The sequence below is a fragment of the Berghia stephanieae genome, chromosome 14, assembly GCF_034508935.2.
Source record: "Berghia stephanieae isolate SIO BIC M18660-M18661 chromosome 14, UCSD_Bste_1.3, whole genome shotgun sequence".
NCBI lineage: Eukaryota > Metazoa > Mollusca > Gastropoda > Nudibranchia > Aeolidiidae > Berghia > Berghia stephanieae.
Window position 1 is genome coordinate 30,992,559 of NC_088373.1, and position 15,000 is coordinate 31,007,558.

Genomic DNA, 15,000 nt, shown 5'->3' on the forward strand with positions numbered 1-15,000 from the left:
GGTTTGGAAGATGAAGAACAGGAGAAGATGGAATTGATGGATAACAGGGGGGAAGAGGAGGAGAAGAAGAAGAAGAAGAAGAAGAAGAAGAAGAAGAAGAAGAAGAAGAAGAAGAAGAAGATGAAGAAAGAAGAAGAAAGAAGAAGAAGAATGTGGTGGTGGTGGTTGAGGAGGAGGAGGAGGAGGGGGAGGAGGAGAGGAGGAGGAGGAGAGGAGGAGGATGAGGAGAAGAAGAAGAAGAAGAAGAAGAAGAAGAAGAAGAAGAAGAAGAAGAAGAAGAAGAAGAAGAAGAAGAAGAAGATGTGGTGGTGGTGATGGTAGAGGAGGAGGTGGTGGTGGTGGTGGTGGTGGTTGTGAAAGGAGGAGGAGGAGGAGGAGGAGGAGGAAGAGGAAGAGGTGATGGTGGTGGAGGAAGAGGTGGTGGTGGTGGTGGTGGTGGAGGAGGTGGTGGTGGTGGTGGTTGTTGTGGAGGAGGAGGAGGAGGAGGAGGAGAAGGATAAGGAAAAGGAGTAGAAAGAGGAGACAGGTACGGTTTATTTTCCACCATGTATTGATGACGTCACAATGCCATTCCTACGCCAGATGTACTCATTATGGATTTCCTGTCATTATCTCCAAGGGTCATGGGTGAGTATGTCAAGGTCATAACCTTTTGACCCCCCAAAAATGAACCCCCGTAACAAAATCTTTCAAAGGTTTGGATTCTTTTAGAAAATTAATTGTTTTATTTTTGTTTCAGTTTGGATCTTAGAAAGAGAATAACAAGTAGGGGGTTTTGCTGGGTCACTCACGAAAAACTATGTGTGAATTTCATGATGGAGATAAAATACGTCATTATGAATAGTTCGGTCTGAAAACCTTGAACAAAAAACCACAAAAAACCCTCCCTGTTTGTTTGTTTGTTTGTTTGTTTGTTTGTTTCAAACCTTCAAGTTTAATCTCCTTGTTTGATTTGAAATTAACAGCAAGATCTGTTTTTTTGTTTTGGTTTTTTTCTTGTTTGTTTTGAATGTTTCCATTTTATTTTCAAATTTCTCCTTCTATTATTTTTTAACGTCTGTTTTTTTTTAAACTTTGAATTACAATACATCTGATATTTTGTCACGTGTCCGATGGTTTCCCTACGACACGCGTGATTTATATTTTTGATGAAAACATCGATTATCCGATTTTTGTATTCAAAAGGGTTGTTAGCAAATTAAGAATAAATGAAGAGAGATGGATGGATAGATAGATAGATAGATAAATAGAGATAGAGAAAGAGAGAGAGAGAGAGAGAGAGAGAGAGAGAGAGAGAGAGAGAGAGCGATAGAGTGAGATAAAGAGCGTGAGATAGACAGATAGAGAGAGAGGTAGAGACAGAGAATGAGATAAATAGACAGATAGAGATAGATATATAGAGATAGAGAGATAGAGAGAGAGAGAATGAGATAGATAGATAGATAGATAGATAGATAGATAGATAGATAGATAGATAGATAGATAGATAGATAGAGAGAGAGAAAGAAAGATAGACAGAAAGAAAGATAGAGAGAAAGAAAGAGAAAGAGAGAGAAAGAGAGAGAATGAGATAGATAGATGGATAGATAGATAGATAGATAGATAGATAGATAGATAGATAGATAGATAGATAGATAGAGAAAGAAAGATAGAGAGAAAGAAAGATAGAGAGAAAGAAAGAGAGAGAGAGAAAGAGAGAGAGAAAGAGAGAGAAAGAGAGAGAATGAGATAGATAGATAGATAGATAGATAGATAGATAGATAGATAGATAGATAGATAGATAGATAGATAGATAGATAGATAGATAGATAGATAGATAAAGAGAGAGAGAGAGGGAGAGAGAGAGGAGAGGGAGGAGAGAGAAGAGAGAGTAGAGAGAGAGTGAGAGAGGAGAGGTGGAGAGAGAGAGATATTCAGGTTTGGGAAATAAAAAAAAAATAAAAAAATTGCAGATCATTTTGATCCATCTGTGAAATCTGACATGGCCAAATTCGAAACAAGTTTTTTTTTTATAACACTACATAGTCAAATGTTGGCCATGATTTTGGTGACTTTTCTGTTCTTGAATGAAAGTAAGGGATGGTCATTCTGGTAACATACTCACTGTTATTTTGATTTTGTTTGGTCTGAAATCCTTCCATTCTTTTTCTTTGCCTTTTGTTTGCCTTTACTTAACAGCCAAATACTCTGAGTTTGTTTTGTTATGTTTATAAGTGGCCGAGTGGTTAAGGCATTGCACTGTGACCCGGATGGACACGGGTTCGAGCCCTGCTTCAGGCACTTTCGTTTTTATTTTTACTTGAGCAAGATTATTAACCCCCAATTTGCTCACTTGGACAACATGGGTGATTCCTGTTGACATCAGACATCTTGTTTGATGAATTATCTATATTCCTTCGTGGAATGCCTAGGCGAGGATATCTTATGATGTCGTGGTGGAAAAGGCATAATTTATATATATATATATATATATATATATATATATATATATATATATATTTAATAAAGGCCAAAGCCATGGAATAACAGTGCTCAACTTTTTGATAATTTGGAGATATATGCAAACATTTTAAGTATGATTATTAAAACTCCTACAGATCTGTTTCTTGTCACAAGTGAGGAGTTTTAAGAATTATATATATATATTATATATATATATATATATATATATATATATATATATATATATACTAATCCTACCCATGAATGACAGTTCATTTGGCTCCATCATATTAATGTAAAAAGTTCAAAGGTCATACAAGTTAACCTTTTGTAGTTCTGAAGCATCTGAGATAATAATACTATATAAACTGCCAAGATGGGTGTCATCTCCATCGAGTTCAACATTTGAAGGACGAGTTTTCTGGCCAAAATTTTAACTCGTGTCCCCCCCCCCCCCCACACACACACACCCCAGAGTTTGGCAGTCCAACTGTCTATTCCGACGTATACATACATGCAGGTCTGACATCCGAACCTACTTATGGGCCTAGTTTAACATTGTTGTAATGGACAATATTTTGCGTCCTTTTTTTTGAGATTTCCATTACAACAATGAGGCCATAAGGAACTGGGTTATCAGACCTTCAAAGAAGTGCACGTCGGTCTATGCTGTTTCAATAATGACAATTAAAACATCATCGAGTGAGAATTAAATGTCTATGAGACATATCTATTTCTATGTCTATGTCTATAAAATGCATACAGGTTGAAAACAAACAAACGAGCTTTTATACAGCGCAATATCCACTAAACGTGCTCAAAGCGCTAGACAAAGGGTCCCTAAGCATTAGCAACACGTAACAAGTAGAACGAGACATGACGTTTTTGTTTATTCACTGGGCATGATCCTGACCTCCCATAGTGGGCAGGGAGGTACATACTGTGTCTTCTATCCCCCTATGTCTGGGTGGGGTTCCCGACCTCCCATAGCGGGCAGGGAGGTACATACTGTGTCTTCTATCCCCCTATGTCTGGGTGGGGTTCCTGACCTCCCATAGTGGGCAGGGAGGTACATACTGTGTCTTCTATCCCCCTATGTCTGGGTGGGGTTCCTGACCTCCCATAGTGGGCAGGGAGGTACATACTGTGTCTTCTATCACCCTTATGTCTGGGTGGGGTTCCTGACCTCCCATAGTGGGCAGGGAGGTACATATTGTGTCTTCTATCCCCTTATGTCTGGGTGGGGCTCCTGACCTCCCATAGTGGGCAGGGAGGTACATATTGTGTCTTCTATCCCCTTTATGTCTGGGTGGGGTTCCTGACCTCCCATAGTGGGCAGGGAGGTACATATTGTGTCTTCTATCCCCCTATGTCTGGGTGGGGTTCCTGACCTCCCATAGTGGGCAGGGAGGTACATATTGTGTCTTCTATCCCCCTATGTCTGGGTGGGGCTCCTGACCTCCCATAGTGGGCAGGGAGGTACATACTGTGTCTTCTATCCCCTTATATCTGTTTTCCAACATGCTTTCTGTCTTTGTTTTGGAATTAGATTACTTAGTTTTGTCCTGGCCCTGTCCGGAGTCCTAGCTGGGAGGGAAACAGTCAAATGCATAGTTATTGTTTTGGGAGATGATATTTCTTTCCTTGTAAATCATATCTCTGTTGTGTATTATTATAATTGCTATTTTGAATGTATAATGTAAGCATTTGAGTGTGTTCCTCTTTGTTGGATTTTGTGCTTGTGTCCGGATGAGACTTATAGGTGATCTCAAACTATGTACATTGATGGTATGCTCTTGGAATCTACACCTGATCCCTATTTGTTCCCAGTTCCCCTATGTCTTACTTTTTCTTGGGTGTTTTAATTGTAATTCAAGAACTTTTTACTATCCCATTTTCTTCCTTTTTACTGGCGCTGATATGACCTAAATGTGTTGCAAGCGCCGTAAAACCCTTAAAAACAAAAACAAACTGAGATGATGCCAGGCCTCTTGTGGATTTGCCTTTGTTTATTTACCGAGCATGGGACTGGATCGTAGCCTTCGTAAACTCATAGCCTGACAATGACCAAAAACAAAATTAATTATGTCAAAAGACAAGTCTTTGGCCACAAAACTTTTCTACTCATTTCATTTCTTGTTATTAAAATTTAATGCATTTCATGTCTTAACCGCACATTGATTAAAAATAAGTTTTGTTTGTATTTGTTTTGTTTTTTTTTGTTTGTTTTTTTGTTTGTTTTTTTGTTATTGTTTTAATTTTGGTCGAAGTTAGAAGATCAGATTTGTTGAATTTTAAAATTCGCCCATCTTGTTTGTTTGATGTTTTGTTTGTTGTTTGATTCCATTTCCTTGATATTTGAAATACGTTCGTGTTTTTGATTGGTCCATTTACAGGATGGACGAATATTTACAGCAACTGTTATCTGGCTGTTCCATCCACCTCCCTGCCATTCCAACAGGCACACAACTATTGTCAAAGGTAAACCTGCATAGAATGAACAACGTTGGACACTCTTAGATCTTTATGTTTAAAAAGATACAAAATTAAAAAATCCAAGCATTAGTATAGCGTAAAATTCACTAGGAATGCTCAAAGTACTTAACCCCCCCCCCCCGGCCTCCCCCACCAATATATATATTTTTTTTTAATTGAGCTTTTATATAGTGCAATATTCACTTAACGAGCTCAAAGCGCTTTATAAAGAGTCTCTGACCAACAGCAGTTCACGACCATTTACTCATTTTACATCTGAGCACTGTTAAAATACTGTGAAAATACTGTGAAAGAATGAGAATAAAGGGCCTTCTTTCCCCAAGGACTCAACTATGCACCGCTTACAGGGGATTCGAACCCTGGACCTTCCGACCCGAGTGCGAGTGTCACATCCCAAGACCACATAGTCGTTTTTCATGGCGTGAATGTCTTTTTTCAGATCATAAAACGAATAAAATAAAAGCCATTTTTCTTTTTTTTTTTATTTCAAGGTACGGCAGCAAACTGGTCCAGCCGTCTGGCTTTGTGATGACGTCAGAAATCGGTCAGCTGGTCACCAATACAGACAGTTCTATCAAGGCGGTGTGGACAGGTAGGTTTATAAACAAGAAGGATCGCAGCCGAGACCCTGGGCAAAACCAAATAGTTATATGATATCAGAATAAGAAAAAAAAAAGTGGGTCGATGTCAAAGCCGTTATAGTCACTTGTCTGATTATAAAGTCAAGCTATATTGACTCTACCCCGTGTGGTGTCCGGGGTCCCTCAACTGAGAGGGTCAAGAATAGCCCAACGCCAAGCCAGCGTGTCGTAAAAGGCGACTAATGGTGTGTGATTCCCCCATCTTTGAGTCACCTGGTCCTCCAGGTTGGGGGTTGGCAAAGGGTTAACACCCCTTTCCGTTAAACTCAAACCGTTACAGAAACACAGACAGACAAACTAAATCCTTTTTTTAGCTTGGGCGACCGAAGAGTTTCTGGAATTACAGAATTTATGAAGGACAACAGACAAAGCCGAAAGGACTCTGCTGACCCGATGACGTCTTCGCCAAACAAGCAGCTTTGAATTGCGTCGTGGAACGTTCGCACCATGTATGAAGCAGGAAAAAGCTCTCAAGTTGTGACTGAGATGAGAAGATACAGGCTGCATATACTTGGAGTAAGCGAAACCCACTGGATACAATCCGGACAGAAACACCTCAAGTCTGGGGAGAAGATTTTATATTCAGGGAGAGGGGACGGGATTCATACACAGGGAGTAGGAATAATTCTAAGCAAGTTTGCCCAGAAGTCACTGAGAGGATGGGAACAATGCGGAGAAAGGATCATCATGGCGTCCTTTACAACACGGAGTAAGAAGATCAGCATGAACATTGTACAGATCTATGCCCCAACAAATGATGCAACAGATGAGGACAAAGATACATTTTATGGTCTGCTACAACAAGTCATTGACAAGTTGCCAAGGAAAGACATCAACATATTGATGGGAGATGCTAATTCAAAAGTGGGACAGGATAACGTAGGCTATGAAGGTATCATGGGACGTCATGGCATGGGAGAAATGAATGATAATGGTGAGAGATTTGCAAATTTCTGTGCATTCAACAGTTTGGTGATTGGAGGATCAGTGTTCCCCCATAAGAGGATCCACAAAGCAACTTGGGTCTCACCAGATGGTGTGACAGAGAATCAGATTGATCATTTTTGTATCTCTCGTAGATTCAGACGTTCATTGGAAGATGTGACAGTACGGAGAGGGGCAGATGTTGGATCAGACCACCACCTGCTATTGGCAAAGCTTAAGCTCCGACTCAGAAAACACGGGGCCAGATCACATACAAGAAGAAAATTCGAGGTGAATGCACTTGATGGGGAAAAGAATGAGGAATTCAAACTACAATTGAGTAATAGATTCCAACCTCTTACTGTGCTCGAGGAGGACATAGATGTAGAGTCACATTGGGCAAAGATCAAGGAAGTCTACATAACAACTTGCCACGAGGTATTGGGGGTAAAGAAATCGGAACATAAAGAATGGATAAGTCCAACCACCTTGGACCTTATTGAAAAGAGGAGAACAAGGAAGGAACAAGTGAATGCAAGCCGAACAAGGGCTTCAAGACTGGATGCACAAGAGCAGTATCGAGCCATAGCTAAGGAAGTCAAAAGATCTGTGAAGAAAGACAAGGAAGCATTCATGAACAGACTTGCAGAGAAAGCAGAAGCAGCAGCGACTGGAGGACACATGAGGATCCTTTATCAAACTACCAAGACACTTGCTGGAAAATATGGGAAACCAGAGGTACCAGTCAAAGACAAAGATGGGAAAACTATTTTTGGAAAAGAGGCTCAATCTGAACGATGGAGGGAACATTTCAACTGCCTTCTGAACAGACCACCACCAGACAACCAGCCAGAAATTTTGCCTGCAAGGAATGAGCTACCAATTAGCTGTGATCCACCATCGATAGCAGAGATTGTGGGTGCCATTAACAAGATGAAAAGGGGGGAAAGCTGCTGGACCAGACCAGATTCCACCGGAGGCTCTAAAAGTTGATGCGGAAAGAAATGCTGAGGCCCTGCACCCACTATTTGAGAGAATCTGGAATGACGGGATATTCCCAAAGGATTGGAAGGAAGGACATCTTATCAAGCTTCCAAAGAAAGGGGACCTCAGTAATTGTAATAATTATCGAGGCATCACTCTTCTTTCTATCCCAGGAAAGGTTTTCAACCGTATTATTTTAGAGAGAATTAAGAATGCAACAGATGCTAAACTGCGGGACGAACAGGCAGGTTTTCGGAAAAACCGTTCAACCACCGACCAGATTGCCTCTCTGCGAGTCATAGTGGAACAGTCTATAGAATGGAACTCTCCTCTTATTGTCAACTTTCTGGATTACGAGAAGGCTTTCGACAGTATTGACAGAGCAACATTGTGGAAAATTCTGGCACATTATGGACTCCCTGAAAAGATAGTAAACCCCATTAAGGAAATGTATGAAGGATCAAGTTGCAGGGTTGTACATGAAGATCAGCTTACTGACAGCTTTGAAATTAAGACTGGTGTCAAGCAGGGATGCTTGCTCTCACCATTCCTGTTCATCCTTGCCATTGATTGGCTAATGAAAGAAACCTCCAAAGGACGAAGAAATGGGATACAGTGGACCCCCTGGACACAGTTGGATGATCTGGATTTTGCAGATGATCTGGCTCTTTTGTCCCACACCCAGGACCAGATGCAAGCAAAAACCACAATTATAAACAGCCTCTCGGAATCAATTGGTCTAAGAATTCACCCTGCAAAGTCAAAGGTCTTGAGGATAGGTACGCGTCAAAGGGAGCAGATCAAAGTAAAAGATCAGGAACTCGAAGATATAGACACTTTCTGCTATCTCCGAAGTATAATTGACAAGGATGGAGGCACGGAAGCAGAGGTGAAAGCACGAATAGGAAAGGCACAGGCTGCATTCACATCTTTGAACAGAGTTTGGAGAACTAAAGATATCTCCCTTCAACTAAAGCTAAGACTTTTCAACTCAAACGTGAAGTCTGTCCTACTGTATGGATGTGAAACTTGGAACGCATCACAGGCATGTATAAGGAGGGTACAGATTTTCGTAAACAGGTGCATGCGTAAGCTACTCAGAATAAAATGGATGGATAGAATAAAAAATGAAGAAGTATGGAAAAGAACACAGCAGAAACCAGTGGGAGAGGATATAGGAAGAAGACGATGGAGGTGGATTGGACACACGCTTAGAAAGAATGACTCAACTATAACAAAGAAAGTATTGGACTGGAACCCTCAGGGCAGAAGATCAAGGGGAAGGCCACGAGGAACATGGAGAAGAATTAAAGAAGCTGATATACAGAGAAGTGGTAAGACCTGGAATGAGATAAAAAAGTTGGCTCAGGATAGAGAAGGATGGAAACTGTTTGTCTGTGGCCTATACCCTGACCCAGGGTGAAAAAGGCAATGATGATGATATTGACTCTGGTCAGTAACTGGATGGATGTGTGGAGCTAATTTATAACGTTTTGCTTGACCTGGTATCATGTCCTCTGATAAGGCACTGTATGTAAATTACCCACTCGACTCAAGAATGAATATGTACCTACTTGGTCATAAGCGGATATCCTTAGTAATAGTGTTGATATGATGACAGACGAATCATGGTCTGTTTGGGAGAGAGAGAGAGAGAGAGAGAGAGAGAGAGAGAGAGGGAGGGAGAGAGAGATAGATAGAGATAGAGAGAGGGAGAGAGAGAGAAAGAGAAAGAAAGAAAGAGAGAGAGAGAGAGAGAGAAAGATAGAGAGAGAGAAAGAAAGAATGAAAGAGAGAGAGAGAGAGAAAGAAAGAGAGAGAGAGAGAGAGAGAGAGAGAGAGAGAGAGAGAGGGGGGGGGAGGGGGGAGGGGTGGTAAAGCATTGTGAGAGAAATAGAGAATGGTTAGGATTGGAAAAAGGAGCGACCAGACCTGGAAATATAAGCCCAGGTCACCAAACAAATGTGTATACGATTCTTACACTCTTGTGTTCTGGAAATCCTAACGTGTTCCCAGGCGCTCCACACGATTGTGAGTCCGCAATGGGAACATAGACTAGTTCGAATTCCAAAAACGCAAGAGTGTAAGAAATCTTTTATTCCATCCCTCAATCGATTCTGATTTCGTCATCTTTGAGTAAAATATATTTTCAAAAATATTTATTTAAATGATACTTTTTTTCCCCAAAAAATATCTAATTTTGATAACATTTAACGGATGACAATCTGACGTCACATATATTTTTATTGTAGAGTTGATAAATATCATTGCTCGTCATTATTTATGGGGAAGGGTAGAATCATTCATTATTGATTTGCTGGAGAAGTGTCTCGGAGAGGGGCCTGAAGCACGGAGTACCGTCCCTCGTGATGGCCCCAAGAATAGCTGCTGACAGGACCAGGTGGAGATCTCTTGCATCGCCTCGTGAGCCAGCCAGGCCCGAAGAGGATTGAGTGAGTGAGTGAGTAGTTCATTGTGATACGATAGCCACGGTGAGTGAGTATTTTCAAAAATTCGAAACAAAAACTAATTTAATCAAATTTTTTAACGAATTCTTATGTTTTCCCCAAGGATACAACCGAGGCAGTTATTCCCAGTCCTTTGACGACACCAAAGCGTTCTGGAGTGACGGGTCAGAGGTCACGGTGGATGTTGGCGTTTGGGACAATCAGGAGCCAAACTTGCAGGTAAGAAAACCTGGCCACTCTTTGACCGTTGGCTTTTCGCCTTTCCAAATCGACTTTGAAACATTCGTGTGATGTGTGTGTGTGTGGGGGGGGGGGGGGGCGTGGTCTCTTCTCGAAACTGGGAGAGGAGTTGCAGGACTTTTATACAATCAAGGGGAGGCGTTGGGTGGCGCCAAACAGACTACAGTCTAGAACATGTCCCACCATCGGCCACCCTAAATCAGTGGGGAATTTTTCACCTGCCCCACATGTGCACGCGTTACAGAGTAAAAAACAAAACAAAACAAAATAATGACAACCCGAAACTATGATAAAGCATAAAGATAAAGATATAATAAAGATATAAAGCATCTGGCTGTACATTGTGTTGTACAGAAATATAAATAATAAATTTTGTATTTGGAGCGCTTGGCTTGTAGTTGGTTTGTTTACAAATAACTTCTCCACCCGTGACTTCCAATCAAGGGACGCTACTCTTCCGCTAATCTCGTTCCCTATATAGCTATGAGTGAGACACTTTGAAATGCTCTTCGCGCTCATTTAGTGAATCTTGTAATATAAAACGAAAGTTTTTTTTTTTTTGGTTTTAATAGCCCTTCAGAGCCACAGGAACCATAGATTCGGAGTTTGTACTTGTTTCTATAGCATTAAACGGGTGAGATCAATTGCATCTCATCCTTTGTATAAGACACTAGTAATCCTAAAGTTGGTTGGGTCATGTGGCCAGAATGGAAAAAGGGTCACTTCCCAAGACAGCCTTGTACTGGACAGCAGATGGAAAGAGACAGCGGGGGAAGACCCAAAGAAACCTGGCGAAGGACCATGGAGAAAGAATTAAAGGAAGCAGGCCTGTCCTGGAATACAGCCACCGTAAAAGCAGCCGATCTAAAAAAAATGGAGATGTCTGGTGGATGCCCTATGTGCCTCAAGGCCCGAAGAGGATTGAGTAATCCTAAAGTACTTTTCACCATATTGAAACAACTCATCTACTCAATCAAGTGCTGCTGATTGGGCGGGGGGGGGGGGGGGGGGGGGGGGGGAGGGGTCAGAGAAAAATCTTTACTTGACCGGGTACGATCCGGATCGGTTTCATTGTGCATGAAGCCAGTGCTCTGCCATCTGAGCCTCTGGAATCCGGCGTTCTATAAAATGTGATGACTTATTCCTCTTACCCATGTGTGAATAGCACATAATATCATTTCCATCTCTCCATCGATGCAGGCGGGGAGCTGTGCTGTGATGGTCCATGACGCAGGCGAATGGGTGTGGAGGATGGAACCCTGTCTCAAACCACAGGCCTTTGTCTGTCAGACTGGACCGTGCCCATCTGGTCAGTATAATAACCTCTAACATTTCTCAACCGCTTTCCTCCAGAAGCGACAGTTCTGTGATACCAAGATTGATAGGAATTTATAGCCTCTCTCTCTCTCTCTCTCTCTCTCTATCTCTCTCTCTATCTATCTCTCTCTATCTATCTCTCTCTCTATCTATCTATCTATCTTCTCTCTATCTATCTTCTTCTATCTATCTATCTATCTCTCCATCTTTCCTCTCTCTCTCTCTCTCCTCTCTCTCACACTCTTTACCCCTCTCTCTCTCTCTCTCCCTCTTTCTCTCTCTCTCTTCCACTCTCTATCTCTCTCTCCCTCTCTCTCTATCTCTCTCTCCCACTCTCTCTCTCTCTCTCTCTCTCTCTCTCTCTCCGCACTCTCTATCTCTCTCTCATGAATTAATAGTGCTCAACTTTTTGATAAAAGGAACATTTTATAAAATATTTCAAGTAAAATATAATTATGATCAACATCATCATCTTGATGAGAGCGAATGCTCGAAATATATATAAATAGTTCGAAGATGACGTCATTCAGGTCTTTGTTATTGTTTTTTGCCATCCGCGTTTATGAGTAATGCTCACTGAACTGTATTAACCTGACTATAAACGTTCATGGATACGCACAGTTTTGTGTGTTGGTCCGTTATACTTTCGGATGGCAATGTTATGAGCTTCTTAGCCAAGCGCATACTATCTATCAATCTATCTATCTATATCTATATATATATATATATATATATATATATATATATATATATATATATATATATATATATGTATGTATGTATATTGCATATAAGTGTCTAAAATTATTTGGCTCCTCTTGCTGAGATTTTAAGATCGAACGAGCCGATAAGAAGTGCCCAAAACCTTTATGACTTATTTCTGGCTTTTGGGTGCTGAGGTTTTCATGTTTCTATTTTTAGATTGTTTGGGTTTTTGTTTTTTTTTTTTTTTTAAATTTATTTATTTATTTTTTTTTTTTTTTGGGGGGGGGGGGGGGGGGTTGAAGTAGAGTTTTCAGACCTAAACGTTCCGTGTTTGATCTTAGATTTTTTTTTTTTTTTTTTTGAATCTATTCTATTTATTTCCGTTTGTTTCGTCCTTCACCCCTTCCCCCCCCCTCCCCCTCCCCCTTCTTCCCACCCCCAGACACGTTTCGCTGTGACACGGGTCAGTGTATCTCTCCATCTCTGACCTGTAATGACGTCAACAATTGTGGCGATGATTCGGACGAGAGAAATTGTCGTAAGTAGTTATCATCATCATCATCATCATCATCATCATCATCATCATCATTATCATCATTATCATTATTATCATCATCATCATCATCATCATCATCATCATCATCATCATCATATCATCATCATTCATCATCATCATCATTCATCATCATCATCATCATCATCATCATCATCATCATCATCATCATCATCATTCATCATCATCATCATCATATCATCATCTCATCACACCACCACCACCACCATCATCATCATCATCATATATCATCATCATCATCATCATCATCATCATCATCATCATCATCATCATCATTGAATCCTATTTTGCGTCTCTCTATATATAGCTGTCTCCAGTTGTACAAAATAATTCTCTATTCTAATTTCCGGTTCCTGTATGTGTATGATATTATTATTATTATCGTCCCCAGCTGTACTGTGTAACTACTACGTCACAGACACAAGACAGGAGATTCGATTTCCTTCCCTGAGTTCCACGGGGCAGTACGGGAATTCCCAAACATGCCAGTGGGTCATGGAAGGACCTTTGGGGTCAAGGTTACAGATAGATGTAAGTTTCATACCATTACACACTGTGTTTCCCTTGTAAATACATAAATTCTAAACCGAGCTTATAAATCGGAGCACTATCCACTAAACGTGCTCAAAGCGCTTTACAAGGGGTCCCAGGCCAACAGTTACATTTAACATGTAGGACGGTACATGACGCCTGTCAGGCGATATTACAAGTTTTTGGACAGAGATAACGCTTTTAACGGCCAGGTACGGTGAGAGAATGTGAGTAAAGAGTCTTCTCCAAGGACTCAACTATGCGCCGAGTGAGGCTCGAACTCAGGACCTTCCGATCCGAAAGCGATTGTCATTCCACTAGACCACATAGCCACACTTAGTAAGTGTAGAATTAATTGCTGTCCACTAACAGCGTTGTCTCTGTCAAAACTAAAACGTAATACCAGACTATATGTCTAGTCCTGCATGTTGAGTGTTGCTATTGGCTTGGGACTCCTTATAAAGCGCTTTGAGCATTTGTAGTGGATAATGAGCTATATAAAAGATCAAGTCTTTTTTAAAAATCCAGTTTTCCCCTGGAAATCACTTTAACCATCCCCTTACCACCTACAGCAAAATCGTCACATTTGTCACGACACAATATACATTTCTAAAAATTCCGATTTATTTTGTACATCACAAACTTTGAAGAATGATCTTTGTTTAATGGGCATGATCTATATTAACTTTCCATGTGCAAAATGTGCTCAAAGTGACCTACATAGTGAAAAGTGTTCACAGATTTTGAACTATCTAACATCACGATTTGGTCATTGTGTTCATCTTGACACATGGGTATGACGGTATGTTTACAACTTTCCTAACCAAAGCAGCGTGTTTACATTTGTTCAGAAATATCCAATCGTTGTACAGCAACAAGTCATGTGATCGATGACTAGGTTGGATGGAAACATGAATATATATCGCTCCCATTAACAAGAATATAAAGTTGCTTAGTAGAGAGCTTGTTTGAGTTTAAAAAATCAATTTTTCTTCTGGGTAAGCCTGCCAGTTTGGGAAAATACTGAAAATCATTGGTAAGGAGAGAGTTAAAGACACATTTCCCTATAGATAGATCGAGGATGACGTCACTCAGGTCTTTGTTATTGTTTTTTGCCATCCACGTTTATGAGTACTTCTCATTAAACTGTATTAACCAGACTATCAACGTTCATGCTTACACAAAGTTTTGTGTGTTGGTCCGCTTTACTTCCGGATGGCAATGTTTTGAGCTTCTTAGCCAAGCGCATACGATCTATAGGATTTATGATTTATATATTTTTCACATACATAATACAGTGTATAGATAGTATGCGCTTAGCTAAGAAACTCATAACATTGCCATCCGGAAGTATAACGGACCAACACACAAAACTGTGTGCAACCATGAACGCTTATAGGCAGGTTAGAACAGTTTAGTGAGAATTACTCATAAACGCGGATGGCAAAAAACAATAACAAAGACCTGAGTGGCGTCATCTTCGAACTATCTATAGGTTAATACAGTTCAGTGAGCATTACTCATAAACGCGGATGGCAAAAAACAATAACAAAGACCTGAATGACGTCAACTTCGAACTATCTATATTTCTTAATCATTTTTGTTCCTAATCTAATATAATTTTCCAGATACGTGACCTGAACACTGAGAAAGGCGTGGATTTCCTTGAAGTGTGGGC

At 40.6% G+C, this 15,000-nt stretch overlaps 1 protein-coding gene across 1 annotated transcript in view; it reads left to right on the forward strand.

Moving 5' to 3' along the window:
* Positions 1-15,000, forward strand: part of LOC144959577 (uncharacterized) — a 173,005-nt gene that overhangs the window by 51,708 nt on the left and 106,297 nt on the right. The window contains exons 4-10 of the mRNA XM_078892197.1: positions 4,839-4,923; positions 5,430-5,530; positions 10,059-10,174; positions 11,396-11,504; positions 12,660-12,755; positions 13,183-13,322; positions 14,951-15,000. The exon at positions 14,951-15,000 is cut by the window's right edge and continues 170 nt beyond it. Coding sequence (XP_078748323.1) covers positions 4,839-4,923; positions 5,430-5,530; positions 10,059-10,174; positions 11,396-11,504; positions 12,660-12,755; positions 13,183-13,322; positions 14,951-15,000 — 697 coding nt within the window. The remainder of the gene's footprint in view (positions 1-4,838; positions 4,924-5,429; positions 5,531-10,058; positions 10,175-11,395; positions 11,505-12,659; positions 12,756-13,182; positions 13,323-14,950) is intronic.